This window comes from Hyaena hyaena, unplaced genomic scaffold (genome assembly GCF_003009895.1).
Source record: "Hyaena hyaena isolate Hyena2069 unplaced genomic scaffold, ASM300989v1 scaffold_141, whole genome shotgun sequence".
Lineage (NCBI taxonomy): Eukaryota > Metazoa > Chordata > Mammalia > Carnivora > Hyaenidae > Hyaena > Hyaena hyaena.
In genome coordinates, this window is record NW_024080773.1 from 2,803,888 (window position 1) to 2,822,454 (window position 18,567).

General features: G+C 38.7%; 1 protein-coding gene across 4 annotated transcripts in view; it reads right to left on the bottom strand.

The window, feature by feature from the left end:
- ATAD1 (ATPase family AAA domain containing 1) overlaps nucleotides 1–16,931 on the bottom strand; it is a 74,994-nt gene extending 58,063 nt beyond the window's left edge. For 2 of the 4 annotated variants that reach the window (XM_039238539.1, XM_039238533.1), the window contains exons 1-2: nucleotides 16,777–16,931; nucleotides 14,612–14,724 (exon numbers count right to left, since the gene is read on the bottom strand). In XM_039238539.1, coding sequence (XP_039094470.1) covers nucleotides 14,612–14,658 — 47 coding nt within the window. In that variant the 5' untranslated portion in view covers nucleotides 14,659–14,724; nucleotides 16,777–16,931. Of the gene's footprint in view, nucleotides 1–3,588; nucleotides 3,706–14,611; nucleotides 14,725–16,776 lie in introns of those variants that run through there. The other 2 variants (XM_039238537.1, XM_039238536.1) reach the window with 2 other exon arrangements.
- Between the last annotated feature and the right edge of the window lie 1,636 nt (nucleotides 16,932–18,567).

An 18,567-nucleotide genomic window follows, 5' to 3' on the forward strand; every position in this document is an offset into this window, starting at 1 on the left:
AGACACAATAGCAAGTTTCCAAGAACATCTCATAAATCTACTTTTCTTTTTAAAATTTTTTTAATTTAAAAAAATTTTTTAGTGTTTTATTTATTTCTGAGAGAGAGAAAGAGACAGCATGAGCAAGGGAGGGTCAGAAAGAGAGGGAGACACAGAATCCGAAACAGCCTCCAGGCTCTGAACTAGCTGTCAGCACAGAGCCCAGTGCAGGGCTCAAACCCATGAACCGTGAGATCATGACCTGAGCCAAAGTCTGACGCTTAACCAACTGAGCCACCCAGGCACCCCGTAAATCTAGTTTTCATGCTTCTGTGTTTTAAATTTTTACACATAATTTAGGGGCCCCTGGGTGGCTCAGTCAGTTAAATATCTAACTCTTGATTTCTACTCAGGTCATGATCTCATGGTTCATGGGATGGAGCCCCACATTGGGCTCCGTGCTGGCTGTGTGGAGCCTGCTTGGCATTCTCTCTCTCCCTTTCTCTCTGCCCCTCCCCATCTCCCACTCTTTCTCAAAATAAATAAACTTTAAAAAAGAAATTTCACACATAATTGAAAATGCATGTGTATGTAATTTTCTAATGTTATCAGGGTAGCACTAAGCTGCAATCTAACATCGCTACACAATCCTTTTCCTTAAGCACTACTGCCAGGTAGACCTTTTTACCGTTTATGCTAGCAATAAACATTGTCTAGAACTTGGGTATTTGTTTTAAATTTGCAATATTTTATTGTTCAGCTTCGTAGAGTACTGAAAATACACTGTTCAAGTGATACTATCTGTGGAAAGTCAGAATCTATCAAAACAGAATTGCTTGGGAAGAAGTCTAACCTTACTATAGACTCATTAGCAGAGGTTTTATAGCATAGATGAATGAGTCCTCTCCCTAGGAATTATTTGGGACCTTTATAAATGCCCTTCCGTATGGTTTTTTAAATGGGAGAGGAGATGGGAGGGATTGGGCAAGAGTAACAAAGATATGAATTCATCAGCCAAAACTGAAGAAACAGTAGTTGAAATATTAATTCTCAATTTCTGTAACAGCAGATTGATAGATGAAGCATGAAACAAGACCAGATGCTGTGGTTTCCAGGATGCACTGGCTTCCCGTCCTTTGTAACCTGGAGCATTTTTTTTTTTTGCTGTAAGTAGGTCACTTGCTTGCTCTCATTTACCTGATTCTAGGAAAATGCCCTTGAAAGTATTTGGAAAAGAATGTGTGCTGTCCTCAACATTTAAAAAAATTAAGATTCTGTAAACCATTCGCCCCCCCCCCGCCATTTCTCTATTAGAATATGTTGTAACCTTGAAACACTCGTGAAACTAAAATGCAAAAGAAACATTTGAGATCTCTTATTTTCTAACCACAAAGACAGTAAAATCTGTGCCCATCCTGTTAGCCCCCGTGATTCACTCTACTTAGCACTGGCAGAGATTTCACCTTACGCAATTCAAATTGGGGTTTAAGTATTTTGTATTCTCGTGTCACATGCCAGCTACTTGAGAAAGGAGGATGCTTAGGACATAGGCGGGGCTTAAATGCTTTCTTAAAATTTACTTGTTGAGGTATAGTTGACATACAACATTACATTAGTTTCAGATGTACAACACAATGATTCAACAACTCTGTACCTTACTCCATGCTCTCCGTGGTAAGTGCGGTCACCATCTGTCACCATGCAAGGTTATTACAATATTATTGACTATATTCCCTTTTCATTCTCATGTCTTACGTATTTTATAACCAGAAGCTTAATCCCCTTTACCTATTTCACCCATCTCTCCACTCTCAACTAGGGCTTTAATTAATTGATGTCCCCCCCTGCAATCTGACATATCTCATGGGGCTTTGGAGGCTCCATTACTGCAGATTTAATCTGACCGAGGGGGAGGAAAAATAAAAAGTAGGAAGGGTATGCAGTTCAAAGATAGGAGCTGTGTAATCAAACCATTTTACTGACCATACGTATGTTACCGCCCGGTTGTTGGTAGGTCCGTTCCTAGTGTGTCCATCAGAGACCAGTCCCATCAGGGTGAGTCTTGGTACTCATGGGATTTAAGAACATAGACATTGAAGCCCACCAGACCTGGGTTGGAATATACAATCTGTTGTTTTCTAGCTCTAGGATTTGGGGCAAGCTGTAAAGTTATATAGCCTCAACTTCCCTGTCTTTAATACGGGGACAGGAATGGTACACATGCCACGGAGTTGCAGTGAAAATTAAATGAGATCGTTTCAGGAAAGTGCTGAGCTCTATGCCTGACCCCTAGCAAGTGTTCAATAAATGTGCCCTGCTGTTGTAACACCCCAGGCGATGTTTTCATTGTACTATGAGTGATGTTCTCCCATTTCCAGAAGTCTCTGAGGACAAAGATTCTCTCCTATCTCCTTACTGTTTGCATGAGGACTTCACCTCTCAAGTTTTTAACCCTGGCAGCTTGTCTGCCAATGTTTCCCTGACTTGTGAAGAGGCCACGCCTCTCTGTCTCTCTGACCTCTTGATTTCCTCATTCCCAATCTTACTACACTCCTCTGGCTGAGTCTGACTGATTAGTAGTCAATAAACCATTTATGATAGTTCTATAAAACCTATAAGATTCTATCCTTCTGACCACCAGACAATTACATTTAAAATATCGATCAAACCATGAAAATAGCTATCTGGATATTTCTCAGTTCACTGAAGACCATTATTGATATTGGCTGTTGTTCCCATCTGTCTAATAACAGCCATTTATTGAGCTTACACTCCTTGCTTTCATGGAGTTCTAAAGACTAAAACATTTTATAAAAATGCAAGTCCTCATAGAGCTATTGATTTTTTTTAAGCTAAAGGTTTATCCTATATTTCATCCCCATTTCTTATTTGTTTAGGGAAAACTTCCTGCCTTAGATTGCTGAGTGGGTTTTGCACAAGAAAAATAACTTAGTTCAGTGGGTGAAAGTGAGATGCTGAACCAGACTGGAAATTTTGGATGTCGATACTTTGCATGTCTGATCTTTCCTTTGCAGACTACAACCGGAGATTTTAGACGTCAATACTTTGCATGTCTGATCTTTCCTTTGTAAACTCCACTTTCTTATTACACTTGGGGACTGTCATGACATCAGAGCTGCTGTTCTTCGTGTAGAATTTAATTCTATTGAGCTTGTGCTCAAGCACAGCACAGTTAAAAAGACATTTACTATGTGCAACTCATGAAAACCTCCTAAAATTGAAGGAGTTTTGCTGAGCAAACGAAATGCTATGTCCTGTTTAGAGATTGAGGACATGGCTTTCAAAGGCAAAGCTGAGGTCACACATTGCTGATTTTATATGTTTAAGACTGAGATATATGCTAGACCTTCTTCTTTCACCTTAGAGAGGCCCAACAATAGGGTACTGGCAAGCTAATATTAAAATCGCCTTCTCATCTCTTTAGTGTCAGCGCTTCTGGAAACAGAAAAACAAAACAAAGGTGTAAGTAAAAAAAAAAAAAAAAAAAAAGGAAGAAAGAAAAGCCTGTAACTTGAGTTACGGAAGTACAGGAAACAAATCAAATCCCATTCAGCTTCAAAACACTATACCTGATAGAGTTTCACACACCTTTCTCCTTTCAGGTATGCTTCTTATTGAGTTTAAAGTCCAGAGTCATTATGGGAGCGGGGCGGTCAATCCTGAATGAGGCCAGAGGAATGTCCCACACCCTTTTCTTTATGTCTTCTGTGCTTTCAGGAAAAGGAGGGATCACAAAAGAGGTCATTAAGGAAAGGAGACAAAGAGGTTGACTCCCCAGCAGTGTTTTTCCCCCTATGATGTTGAGATGCTAATGATTCTTTGTGTTTATTTGTTTAGTTGTTTGTGTTTTATTTGAGAAAGAGAGAGAGAGAGAGAGAGCATGAGCAGGGGAGAGGGGCAGAGAGAGAGAGAGAGAGAGAGAGAGAGAGAGAGAATCTTAAGCAGGCTCCGTGCTCAGTGCAGAGCCCAATGCTGGGCTCCATCCCACAACCCTGGGATCATGGGCTGAACTGAAATTAAAAACTGGATGTTCAACAGACTGAGCCACCTGGGTACCCCAAGATGCTAATGATTCTGTAAAAAAATTTTTTTAATGTTTGTTTTGAGTGCAGAGGAGGGGCAGAGAGAGAGGGGAACAGAGAATCTGAAGCAGGCTCCGTGCTGACAGAGAGCCCTATGCGGGGCTGAAACTCACGAACTGGGAGATCTTGCTCAGAACCAGAGTCAGTTGCTTAACCGACTGAGCCACCCAGCCGCCCCAAGATGCTAATGATTCTTAACCAGCTGAAAGCAACATCAGAATTCTGTCTGGATAATCTTGATTCTCAGGCTGGACAGTGTTCCACCTTCCACATTCTGATCCATTCATCATTCAGTCCTTCTTGTGCTAGATAAACTGGCTTTACATCGTCTGTTATCATGTTGTCCTCACAGGCTGGTATTTAAGGAGCCTCCCCCCATTCCTGCCTTGGAACTCCTGGACATAAATGGGGAAATAGTTTAATTGAGTGGTGTCTAAAGTCATGATATACAATGATTGTTTTGGGAGAAGAGGAGGAAATAATGATATTTCTTCAGTTGAGTAAATCATAAACATTTCCAGCACTTGAACTCACACACGTAGGCAAAAGCAGAAGGCAACTAACCACCTCTCCAGGGGACATTCCTCCTCATTCGTTAGGAATGTCTATGACACTCCATTTTCATTTTCCATTTTCCATCCCCAAATTCTGTCTCTGCACCCAGGCAGGAAAGTGTTGCTGAGTACTGAGTATCAGATACAAATATAGCCTCTGTCAAGATAGTTTCAAGCATGCGAGATGCAGATTAATGGGTACAGTGTTTGAGAAATTCTGAGAATACTAAGTGAAAGGGCCAAGTCTGTGGCCTGTCCCATGGTAGATAGCCTTTCTGGATTCCTTGGGAATCTGGAATTGGGACGCTTCTACCAGCTTCCTAAGTCCATGATTTCATGATCCTTTCTGACCTGAGTGTGGAGGAACTTCTGTTTGAATTTGTTTCCCCCTTTGACCCCCACAAATGAATGCTAAATTTGAATTCTAGGTTTAGGAGTATAGTTTAAAATATTAAGTACTGAAGGTTTGTAAGATTTGTGTAGTAATACCTGGTAAGCCCCCCCACCATTTTGCCAGTCCTGGTTTTTTTACAGTGTGGTTTCACATTTGTGTGCTTGAATTTTAAAGTATGTAATCTCTGTATGTCTGGAAAAGTTTCGCTTCTTTACATTAAGGAACTTAGCTGCAGTGATCCCTCCCCTTGTCTCCACCCCTATCCCATATTACGGTCAGATGGTAAAGATAGAGGAGGTCTCCTAACCTCCACCCTGTCCACAGATGACGAGTAGAGAATAGCAGTAGGGAGCTGGGTCTCGAAAAACCATGCCCTTCCTTTGTGAAGAGACAAGCTGGCTACTAAGAATGTTGCCAAGGCTGGCGAAAATGACACTGCAGAGAAAGCAAATGCAAGTATTAAATATCAGTACATTAAGGGCTACATCAAGAACTTAAAAATATATATTTTTTAATGTTTATATTTGAGAGAGAGAAACAGAGTGCAAGAGGAAGAGGGGCAGAGAGGGAGACAGAATCTGCAGCAGGCTCCAGGCTCTGAGCTGTCAGCACAGAGCAAGACATGGGGCTTGAACCCATGAACCATGAGATCATGACCTGAGCCGAAGTCAGATGCTTAACCGACTGAGCCACCCAGGTGCCCCTCAAGAACTTTTAAAAAAGGGAAAAGTGGTTAGTATAAAATAAACCCCATCTTCCACAGTGGATCACGGCTTTCAGTATATGAGCTCATGAACAACAGAAGGAAAAGAGTCTTTTTTGTTTTATTACCAATATTATTGTTGGATTCTCTTGTAAATTCCCTATTTTCTGTGAAACCTGGAACTTGCCAATGAAGGTTTTAGCTAACAGGACACTTTTCAGAAATGTATCCTTCACCACCTCCAATTGATGAGAGATTACTATAACAGATTTTAAAAACACTCATATAGATTCTCATAAATTGCGTTTTAATTGAGAGCTAAAGAGGAAGAGTGGAGGGGTAAGGACACAAATTTATCTCCACTTATCTGTTCATTTGGAACTTTTATAAAGAGAAAAAATTTCCTCTTTTTTTAAAAGAAGATTTTAAAATCTCATTCTTTAGGAAGTAAATTCAGGAGTAAGAAATTCCATACCTGCTCTGCAGTATAGTTTATTGTTAATTTAATTGACTATTGGCATGCTGAGTGCTGTGTTAAGCTTGGAACACATCTCTCTTACTGAAGTAAGAAACCAACATTAAGAAAGAGAAGACACCTACATTTTCCCCCTAGATAAAGACACCTGCTCCAGTGTTATAGAAATGGTTAGGGAAGACCTAGATATAGATTTAGAAGAATATAATTTCCAGGAATCACATTCTCTCAGGATTGAAAGGAATATTAAATGGCATTGAATCTTCAACCCAACGCAGTGTAGAATTGTAGAAAGGATGTCTGCTACGGAATTAGTGGACCTGGGTCAAATCATAGCCTTACCATATAGTAGCTGTGTGTTTTAGGAAATTTAATCTCTCCGAGCCTTAGTTTCTGGCCTATAACTTGTGAATAGTAACTACATTATAAGTTTGGGGAGGATTGAAGATAATGTATGTAAAGGACCTGGGACAGACACAATAGGCATTTAGTAAATGGTTGTGATGGTGGTTATCAAAATTGTCCCACCAACTGGTCATTAAACTTATTTGAACATTTCCAGTTGACGTAGAATTCCTAACTGCTGGGAAGCCCATGTCACGCTTGGAGAGCTCTTCAGTGTTTTCCCTTTTACAGAGCCAAATTCCTTTCCCCCTAGAACTCCTATCTGCTGTTCCCATTCTTGCCAGTGGGGCTGCATAGGCTAAGTCTGTAACCTGATGGAACGCGTCATGGAGAACGGAACACAGGCCATCAGAGTGGTGTAGCTGGTGAGGACACTACAGATGGATCAGTACAACTCACAGTCAGACTAGCTCCCTTCTCCTGGCAGCCACCAGTCAGATACCTATTGAATTTGCTGTTAACTGAAGCCCGTTCATCACCTTCACAAGAGCTGAAACCATTTGTGAGGCTGTTTGGCATGGTTTTGAGGAAGAGACTCAAGTGCAGAAGCTTACAATGAAATCTTTATTATATTAGTTAATAAACTGGTAAAATTCCACTTGAGTCATGCTAATATATTTGAATATTTAATCAACTCTGTCCTGTGGCGTACCTATACAGTAGTGTAACTGACAAATGGGCATTTTCTTTAACCGACACTCAGTACAGTATTTAATATGTGGCAGGCACTATTCTAAGTGCTTTACATATATTAACTCACCCAATTCTCACTCATATTAACCCTGTGTAGCAAGTACTATTATTATCCTCAGACAAGGAAACTGAGGCACAGAGAGGTAATGTAACTAAGTAACACTAACTTTCCAAGGTCAAATAACTAGTAGATGGCAAAGCTGGGATTTGAACCAATCCGTCTAGTTCCAGAGCCTGTGTTCATACTGATGCCCTTCCCCAAATTTGTTTAAATTAAAAAAATCTGTTGCTTAGACTGTTAGAGCTCCTTAAAACAGTATAATAAATTAATTAAAAATACTTATTAAAAAAATAACTAGTAGATGGCAAAGCTGGGATTTGAACCAATCCGTCTAGTTCCAGAGCCTGTGTTCATACTGATGCCCTTCCCCAAATTTGTTTAAATTAAAAAAATCTGTTGCTTAGACTGTTAGAGCTCCTTAAAACAGTATAATAAATTAATTAAAAATACTTATTAAAAACAGTATACTAAATTAATGCTGCTGGATTCACAACCTCTAAACTTTATAAAAATATTATTAGAGAATATGTTTTGAATTACTATGAACATTTATGAGAATCCAAAATGTTGACTGTAAGCAATATCTAACTCCATTCTAAGCAAGACTAGGCTTTATTATTATTATTAGGCTTTATTATTATTATTATTATTAATTTTTATTTTAGAGAGAGAGAGGAAATGTGAGCAGGGGAGAGGGGAAGAGGGAGAGAGCAGAATCTTAGGCGGGTTCCACGCCTAGCACAGAGCCTGACATGGGGCTTGCTCCCACGATCCCGGGATAATGACCTGAGCCAAAATCATGAGTCAGCCACTCAACCAACGGAGCCACCCAGGCACCCCAAGACTAGCCCTTCTAATAATGTTCTCTCCTTTATTTTCCCACTCTATAATTAAGAAGGAATTAATGGGGGTTTCTGAATCTTGATCTTATTCTGCTAAAAATTGTTTCAAATATCATAAAAGCAATGTATCATATTTGAGTTTTATTTTAAATTAGCATATGGTAAAATTGACTGTGTGTGCATATGTGCATGTGTGTACAGTTTTCTGAGTTTTGAGACAATAGATTCATATAACCACCCCCACAATCAAGGTATGTAACAATTCCATTATCTTACAAAACTACCTTGTGTGACTAATTTTAGTTACTTCCTCAACCCCTGGTGCCCATGGATCTGTTCTCCATCCCTGGAATTTTGTCTTTGTGAGAATAACACATCAATTAGATCATGCAGTGTGCAATCCTTTGAGACTGGCTTCTTTTATTCCTTTGAGATTCATCCAAGATGTTGCATATATCAATCATGCATTCATTTTTATTGCCAAGTAGTATTCCATTATCCTACAGTTTGTTCATTCATCTATTGAAGGACACTTAGGTTGTCTCCAGTTTTGGATAATTATGACCAGAGCCGCCATAAACTTTTGTGTGTAGGTTTGTGTGGACCAGAAGTTTTTGTTCCCTTAGAATAAATACTGAGGAGTGGAATTGCTAGGTCACATGATAAAAGTATTTATAGATTTATGAGAAGCTGCCCAGCTGTTTTCCACAATGGCTCTACCATTTTATATTTCATTGAGAATATGTGAGCATTCCATTTTTTCTGCATTCTCACCAGAACTTGATAGTATCAGTATTTTTTAAGTATTCTAGTAGGTATCTAATTGTGGTTTTAATAGGCATTTCCCCTAATGGGTAATGATATTAACATCTTTTCATGAGCTTATTTGCCATGCATTAATCTACTTTGGCAAAACACCTGTTCAGATGTTTGGTTCATTTTACAATTGGGTTGTTTGTGTTGTTACTGTTGAGCTTAGAGGATTCTTTATATGTTCTAGATATAGGCCTTTGAAAGTATGTGATTTGCAAATGTTTTCTTCTAGTCTTATCTTTTTATGCTCTTGCTAGTGTCTTTTGTAAAGTTTTAAATTTGGATCAAGTCCAAGTTACCAGTTGTTTTCATTTGTGGATCATGTGTTTGGTGTCATGTATAAGAACTCTTTGACTTACCCCAGGTTATAAAGACTTTCTCTAAAGATTTCTTTTGGGGCGCCTGGATGGCTCAGTTGGTTAAACATCCAACTTCAGTTCAGGTCATGATCTCATGGTTCATGGGTTCAAGCCCTGCATCGTGCTCTATGCTGACAGCTCAGAGCCTTGAGCCTGCTTCAGATTCTGTCTCTCTCTCTCTCTCTCTGTCTCTGCCCCTTCCCGACTCATACATTCTCTCTTGCTCTCTCAAAAATAAACAAACATAAAAAATTAAAATAAAAAGATTTCTTCTGGAAGTTTTATGTTTTACATTTAGATCTATGATACATTTTGAGTTCATTTTTGCATAAAGTGTGAATTTGGGGTTGAGGTTAATTTTTAAGTGTATGAATGTCCCACACCTTTCTTTGGCAAGACTATCATTTGGACCTCTGTCCAAAATCACTTGGCCGTATTTGTGAGGATCTCTTTCTGGGTTGTCTGTTCCATCCCACTGATCTATGTAACTGCCCCACCACTGTCACCACCCTGTCCTGGTTAATCTAGCTGTATAGCATAACTTAAAAATCAGGTAGTGTGATTCCTCCAATATCATTGTTCTTTTTCAAACTTATTTTGCGTTTTCTAGTTCCTTTGAATTTCTTTGTTAATTTTAGAATCAGCTTGCCTGTATCTACAAAATTCCTCCCGAGATAGTTAATAGAATTGAGTTAAATCTGTACATGGGCTTAAGGAGCTGAGTTTTTTGGTCCCTGAACATGATATATCTTCCTGTTTATTTCAGTCTTTTCAAAATTTCTTTTATTTAGTGTTTTGTAGTTTTTAGCATAGAGATCCTGTTTATGTTTTGTTAAATTTATTCTTAAATGTTTAAATAATTTAGAAGCCATACTAATGACTAAAAATAAATCAGTTTCGGTTGTTCATCCATTGGTATACAGATAAGATTATTTTTGTGTCTTACCGATGCTCTATGACCTTACTTAGTTCAAGGGGGAGGTTTTTTTGGTCACTTCTTTTGGTTTCAATTATGTCATCTACAAATAGGGACATTTTCATTTCTCCCTTTTCAATGTGCATGCCTTTTATCTCTTATTCTGGCCTTATTATACTGGCTAGGAGTTCTAGTATAACATTAAATTGCAGTGATGAGAGAGAACATCTTTGCCTTATTCCTGATCTGAAGGGGAAAGCGGTCAGTTTTTCATCACTAAGTATGATATTAGTTGTTAGCTTTTTGTATATGACCTTTATGAGGTTGAGGAAGTCCCCTTCTTTCTTAGTTAGCTGACAGTTCTTTCTTTTTTTATCTTGAAATGAGTGTTGATTTTTTCAAGTGCTACTTCTGCATCAACTGATATGATTATGTAGCTTTTCTTCTTTAGTCTATCAATAAAGTAGATTACATTGATTGATTTTTTTTTTAAATACTGAAGCAGCCTTGCCTTTTCAGGATAAGCTCTGCTTGGTTGTTTTAGTATATAATTAAAAAAATACTTAGGTTTTCAATTTGCTAAGATTTTGTCTGATTTATATATCAGTGTTTACGCGAGATATTAACCTATGTTTTTTGGTTTTGTTTTTGGTTTTTTTTTACCTTTGTTTGGCTTTGGTATCTGGGTAATGCCAATTTTATAAACATGAGTTTGAAGTGTTCCCTCCTCTTATGTTTTTGAAATAGTTTGTATAGAATTGGTAGTTCATCTTTATATGTTTAGTAGAAATCTAGAACTGTCTGGGCCTGGAATATTATTTTAAAAGGTTTTTTTAAAAAAAATTATAGTTACAGGATTCTTTAGGTTGTCTGTTTTCTCTTTGATGAGTTTTAGTAGTTTGCTCTCAAGAATTTGTTAATTCTACCTAGGTCATATTTATGCGTTTAGAGTTGCTTCTTGCATTCCCTTAATACCCTTATAATATCTACAGGTTCTGTGGTAATATCCTCCTTTTGATTCCTGATATTGATAATTTGTATTTCTTCTTTGTTCAGATTTATAAATTTCATTTTTCTCAAAGGATCAGTTTTTCATTATTTTTCTCTATTAATTTTTTGCTTTCAATTTCATTTGCTTCTGCCCTTAGCTTTTTTATTTCCTCCCTTCTGCTTGACTTAAGTATTTTGCTCCTTTTTTATTGTTATTTGTATTTTTAAGATCAGTAATTTGACCTTTCTTCTTTTTTAATGTATGAATTTAATGCTGCAAATTTCCCTTTTGCACTGCTTTAGCTGAATCCTACAAATTGTGACATGTTGTTTTTTCATTTTTATTCAGTTCAAAATATTTTTACATTTCCCTTTTGACTTCTCTTTGGCCATAGATTATTTACAAGGGTGTCGTTTACACATGTTAGGGGACTTTCTTTTCATTTTTCCTGTTACTTAATCCTAATTTAAATCCATTATGATTGGAGGGCATAATTTGTATGATTACAATTCTTTCACATATTTTTTTGGGGTGGTGTTGTGATCCAGGATATTGTCTGTCTTTGAGAACGTCTCACGTACGTTTGAAATAATATGTGTTCTGCTGCTGTTGGGTGGAGTAATCTGTATATCTGTTGAACCCAGTTGGGTTGGTGGTAGTGTTTGGTTCTTCTATATCCTTGCCAACTTTGTTTACTAGTTCTTTCCATTGCTGAGAGAGGAGCGTTGAAGTCCAAATGTAATAATTGTGTTTATGTCTGTTTCTCCTTTCAGTCCTTTTAGATTTTTACTCATGCATTTGGTAATGCTCTTAACTTCTGATAATTTGTTTTGTTTTGGTTTTTGGTTTTTTGGGTTTTTTTGCTCTGAAGTCTACATTGCTATTAATGTAGTTACTCCACTTTGTTTTGATTAGTACTCATATAGCATATATTTTCCCATCCTTTTATTTTTAACCTATATCATTATGTTTGAGTTCAGGTGTTCTTTGTATCCATTCTGCCAATTTGTGTGTTTTAATTCGCATATTTAAGACCATTTTCAGTTAATGTAATTATTGGTATATTTGGCTATTTGATATATTTGTTTTCTGTTGGTTTCCTTTTTTGAATTTTCCCCCTCATTTCTCTGTTTTCTCTTTCCTGCCTTCTTTTGGGACATTTGAATTTTTGTTAGTATTCTGTCTTATCTATTGTGTTTTTCACTATTTATCTTTGTAAAAAAAAAAAAAGTCCTAATGGTTGCCCTTGGGATAAAAATATAAATGTTTGATTTTCTACAATCTATGTAGAATCAATATATGTTACCATTTCATTTTAAGTGGAGTGAGGAAGTCTTATCACCATTCCACTTAAATCCCTTTACACTCTATGTTACAGTTGTCTTATGTATTGCATTTACATATGATAAAAATTCAAGCAGACACTTTTGCTTTCAAACATGAAATGTGTTTTGAGGAACTCAAGAGAAGACTAGTTTAGGGGCGCTTGGGTGGCTCAGTCAGTTAAGCAACCGACTTCAGCTCAGGTCATGATCTCAGGTTCGTGGGTTCAAGCCCTGCATTGGGCTCTGTGCTGACAGCTCAGAGCCTGGATCCTGCTTCAGATTCTGTGTCTCGTCTCTCTGTCCCTTCCCCACTAACACTGCCTCTGTCTCTCTGACTCAAAAAAATGAATAAACATAAAAATTTTTTTTAAAAAGAGAAAAATAGCCTATTATATTTACCTAGATATTTACGATTTCAGTTGTTCCTCGTGTATCCCTGATGTCCCAGGTTTCCTTATGGCATAATTTCCTTTCTGCCTAAGAACTTCCTTTAGCAGTTCTTTAGAATAGGTCTGGTGGCAATGAATTCTTTTTTTTCCTTCCCTGATAATGTGTTTGTTTCAACTTCATTTATGAAGAGTATTTTTCCTGGGTTTTGAACTCTGGGTTGAAGGGTTGGTTTTTGTTTTTGTTTTGTTTTTCCAGCACTTCAAGCTGTTCCATTTTATTCTACCCTCCACAGTTTCTGATGAGAAACCTACAATCATTGAGTTGTTGTTGCCTTGCAAATAATGCGCCTTTTTTTTCCTGCCTGCTTCCATGATTCTTTTTGTTTGTCTTCAATTACTAGCAGTTTGATTATGCTATATTGGGGCATCCATTGTTTTGGGGTTATCGTGTTTAGAGTTCACTGAGCTTCTTGAATCTGTATGTTTATGTTTTTACCACATTCAGGAAATTTTTAATCATCTTTTCCCATATGTTTTACTGCATTGTATTTCTATTTCTCTTCTAGATTTCCAGTAACATGAATATTAGTTCTTTTGGTTTTGTTCCATTGGTCTCTGATACACTGTTCATTTTTTTCCCATTATTTTTCTCTTCATTGTTCAGATTGCATAATTTCTGTTGAGTTATCTTCAAATTCTCTGATGCTTTCCTTTGTCATCTCTGTTCTGTGATTGATTCCATGTACTGAGTTTATTTTGGTTTTTGTAGTTTTCCGTTATAAAATTTCAATAGAGGTGGCTGGGTTCAGGCTACAAATTCCAACCACTATTCTGTAGTTTCAATGTCAGTTCTGTTTTCAAAGCATTTGCAGCACTATTTGAATCTGTCTTCTGTGTGTGCCACAATCTGTGACACATGTGGTGGTCTGTCCTTTAGCTCTGTCTCAGAGTCTTCGCTATTTAGGTCCGTTTTGTCCTTGTGTAGCTTGAATGGGAGCCTGAGAGTCTCTAATCAGCTTTATCTATTACTTTCCTGAGTTTCTCCTTCTCCATAATCTCTGGTACTTGCTGACTCCCTAGACTTCCTCTTTGAGTCCTGTATCCAGAAAGCCAGTGCTTTAGCTATCCTGTTGTACAGCCTACTTCCGGGGACAGGGCCTTGTCTAGGGCCAAGCAATGGAGGGAAAGAGATGAAATGCCAAATGTGATTTTCACCCCCTCCTGGGATCACAGCTTTTTCGTAGAGGAAGATTTCCCTCCCTCAGAGATGTTGGTGCCTGTGGGCCCCCACTACCATTGTCTTCATTGCTACTGCTGGGGGTGGAGGGCAGGATTTCCTGGGGCCTGGGCCATCAGAGAACAGGGGAAAGAACAAAAGATGGGCAGACTTCCCTGACACTCTCCAAGCGTCAGGAAATGCTTTTCCTGATCCTGGAGCCGGAACAGAACTGAAGGGCTTCTTCAGGAGTTCCCTCTGTGCCCTGGTGCCCATTCTGAGTTTTAGGCTGCCTTACATCTGGACCAGGGGTTTCTAGTAGAGAAAAGCAAAACAGAAAACTCACTGCTGATTCAGCAGTGCTTTGAATCCTGGTCTTCTTTCCCAGTTTACCTGCTACTATTTTTGGACTCCTCAAATGGATGTTCCATGTGTTCCATCAGGTTTTACAGCCACATTCAGCGAGAAAGACAGGGTAGAATGAGGTTACTCCATGTTACCTAGAACTGGAATAATATATCTTATTTGCTATCATGGATTGAATGTTCATGTCCCTCCAGAATTCATATGCTGAAGCCCTGATCCCCAATATGATGGTAGTTGGAGATAGGGCCTTTGGAAGGTAATTGGGATTAGAAGAGGCCATGGAGATTGAGCCCTTCTGATGGGATTAGTTCCTTATAGAAAGAGCCACCAGAGTGCGCTTGCTTTCATGCTCTCTCTCCCTCCCACCTTCAGTGCCCTGTGAGGTCACAGAGAGGAGGTGGCCATCTGTAGGCCAGAAAGGGCGCCCTCTCCAGGAATTAAATTGGCCACCACCTTGATATTGGATTTCACAGTGTCCAGAGCTATAAGAAAGAAGAAACAACTCCCCAAAACTAGACTGGTAGCTTTAGGACTTTTTATTGTTCAGTTATAATACCTCAAGTGTATTTTTTGGTGTCAGAGCTTTCAATTAATTTACTGCTTGATTGTTTGGATCTTAGTCCCTTGGACTAAGTTTGCTTCAGAATTCACTGTAAATAGTCTCAAGGCTAAGTGACCTAGGTCCTGAACGGACCAATTCTTTTTATTATTTATTTTATGCCTCAGAGAAGCTTATTTCAAAGAGTGTGTGGTTAGAAGGCCACAGTCCGTTTCTCACCCACGCAGCACAGTAAAACATAGGATGAGAGAGTAGGTGCCAGATACACGTATTTGAGCGGAGGAGCATAAATGAACGACAGAACCCTGCATGGCTCACTTAACAAAAGGCTTGTCTTTGGCAGATAACAGTTTTAAAGGAATTCATCTATGAAAAGAAACAAAACACTAGTGATTCTTGACCATCAACAGTGAAGGACAAGTCCTCAGAATTGGAGTGGGACAAGGCTAGAAATAGGTTATTGTCTCAAGTGAGCCGAAGACGGTAGAACAGATCAGTGAGCTTTGGTACTGAAGGCAGTTTCAGGTCGTGCGCCATTGCTCTCCCCCAGGTGAACCTTCTTTCCTTTTTTTCTCCCACTAATCTTTTCCATCTCATCCATTCCCTTTTATTTTTCCCTTTTCCACGATCTTTTATCTCTATGAACTTTTGTTAATCGGTAGAGCTGGCTTTAAAGAGCTGATGATCCTTGAGGGTAATGCCTTTCCCTCATCCATTTCCGTCTCTTCCTCATGTGCTTGCCCCGCCCCCATTCCTACTCTACCTGTCCATACTTTCCCCTGGCTAGGGCCAGCGCCCAGCTTTAGCTTTGGCTCTGCCGGCCGGAAGGCCTGGCTTGACTCGCCTAGGGTTCCCTTGGAAATAAGAGCTCATGACTTAGTCTACTTTATTCCAGAGTTGATACAATAACTTGTGAAACTAAACCCCAATTGTGATTTGGCCACTTCCATCTTAGACAAACTGAAAAGAACAGCATTAGAAAAAAAATAAGTTCACCGGAGCCTGTTTGAAAGAGAAAAGTTAGCTTCTTGAATAGAATTTGGAGTCCACATTCTGGGAATTTTGGTTATTTGTGCTGCAGTGAGAAAAGGTATATTACCGTGTTTGGTTTGTAATTAAAATGATCTCATAGGCCTACCTCCCCCCAACTCCCCCACCTTCAGGACACAGAATATTAACTAAGACTGACATTTCCTCTGTTGATGTTTCCTTTGGAAAACGAAAGACAGAAATGGTGATTAAGGTCTTTCCAGATAATATCCCACACCAAAGTATTGAAAGAAAAGGTTTCATGATAACATATGTGATGTATGAATATTATTACCTAAGGATTATATTATATCCAATCAATAAGTTATATTTGTATGTTTATGTATATATTTGAAAAAGTACATAGTCTTTTAGTCATTGAGTTTATAAATACTTAACTGTCTGTCTATCATGTAAAAAACTGTGGGGAATTGTGAGAAGTATAGAGGCTTACACAAGATGGGTTTTTGTTTTCTAACCTTCAAGAAAATTCAGTGCAAAGTGGGAATAGCGTCACTGAAGTGACAGCCAAGACGTAGTTAGGAGTTGTCAGGATTTAAACCAGAGAGTGTAGGTGAGGTTCTGACTCTGAGTGTTACTGTACCTTCTGACGGCTGTGTATCAGGCAGGTTCTCGGGAAGCCCCTGGGAGTTTGCTCGTTGCACAGTTGGGCTGGGATTAGCATCCTTCTAGTTTGTAGGAGACATTACCCAGGAAGCTGTCTAGTGCGTGGGGGAGGTGGTGTCTCCTGAACCTCGCCCCCACAGAGAACTTTGAAAGGGCAGAAAAAGGAGTTTGTGTGCATTCTTGCTATGTCACAATGTTGCACATGTGACTTAAGAGAAGCATGTGGCAGGTCAGTGTGATTGGACCGTTTGATTACCAAGTGACCAGTGGCCAACACTGCTTGTTTAAACTCTTAACTGGAACATTGGTATGACATAAGATATATCAATAAACGACATAAAATCGTTTTAAAACTACTGTTTATTGGGACATCCTGAAGGACCAGAGGAATCCTTATTTCCTTATCATCTCCATCTTGAATTGTTGATAATTGTTTGTCATTCATTCAGCATTTACTGGGAGCTTCCAGATGGCGGACAGCGTGAAAGGTGTCTGAGATGGCAGAAGGAAAATACAGAGGGACAGGCTGTATCTCCTCACTCGATAATAACAACAGCTAACAGTGAATGCTCATTTAGTATTTACCACGTGCCAGGCTTGTTCTGAGAGATATATATCTCCTCTCTTAATCCTTATAACTGCCGTATGAATCAGTACTATTATTGTCCCCATTATGCAGTGGACGACACAGGCATACAGAGAGATTGAGTAACTTGCCGAGTAATAGCCTTTCAAGGAATTTATGGTCTGAGTATACGTAGTTAAGTACCTCCCTTTTCAGGGTAAGGCAGTGAGGAATGGTGTACAGGGAAGCAAAAAGGGGCCCTGGTTGAGCGTTTGCTATGAACTAACACCAAGAGTATCTGGCTCAAGAAATTCTTCAGTCTGTGCTCCAAAGAGAATTATGGAATGACAGGACATAATAAAGCACGGCAAAATGCTGGAAATATTTACCAGCAACAGCAATCCAGTTTAATTTTATGTCCGGAGCCCCAACCCTACATCTTCCTCTCAATATATATTATGAGGGTTAATGAATACGGTCGGTCCAGTTATACTGTTTTCTCCCCTTTCTCTGCTTTGGTAGGGGTCCTTGGATGGTAGGGTGATTCACTCTGGAGGTCTGGACCTGTGTGGGCATGTCTAATAAAGGGATAGGATGGGTCCCAGCAGATGGGTCTGCTGGGAGAGGACTTGCAGAATATTGGTGGCCTTAGGGAAAAAATTCCTGAAGGTGGAATACTGTAGAAATGGTAATAAGGCCTCAGCTGTTATAAGAGAGAGATGACTTCAGTACTTGTGGTAAAGAGGCAGGATGGATAGGGTCAAATGGTAAGAAACACAGGAGATATATTTGTGTAGATCACTTAACATGAGTATGTAATCAATAAGTATTCATTATTATTTGTATTATAGTACTCACCCCAGGTTGTCCTTATAAAAACACATTTGCAGAGACCTAAGAGAGATGTGAGGTCTTCATAAGACCATATATATGCCCTTTAATGTCCTTATAGATTTCTGAATGTTATCAATAGATGTTAATAGTGATAAATGATGGTAGATAATATCATTATTGCTCTTATCCCCATTTTTGTTGTCATTAATTTTATATTGTGGTCAGTTGGAAAATAGGATTTAATTCTGAAAATGTACAAATATTTAAGTAGATTTTTCTAAGCTGAAAGAGAGGAATGACATTCACACACAAGGCAAGGAACTTAATTGTCATTGGTGGGCATTATGGATTTTTCATTCTTACAGAAAC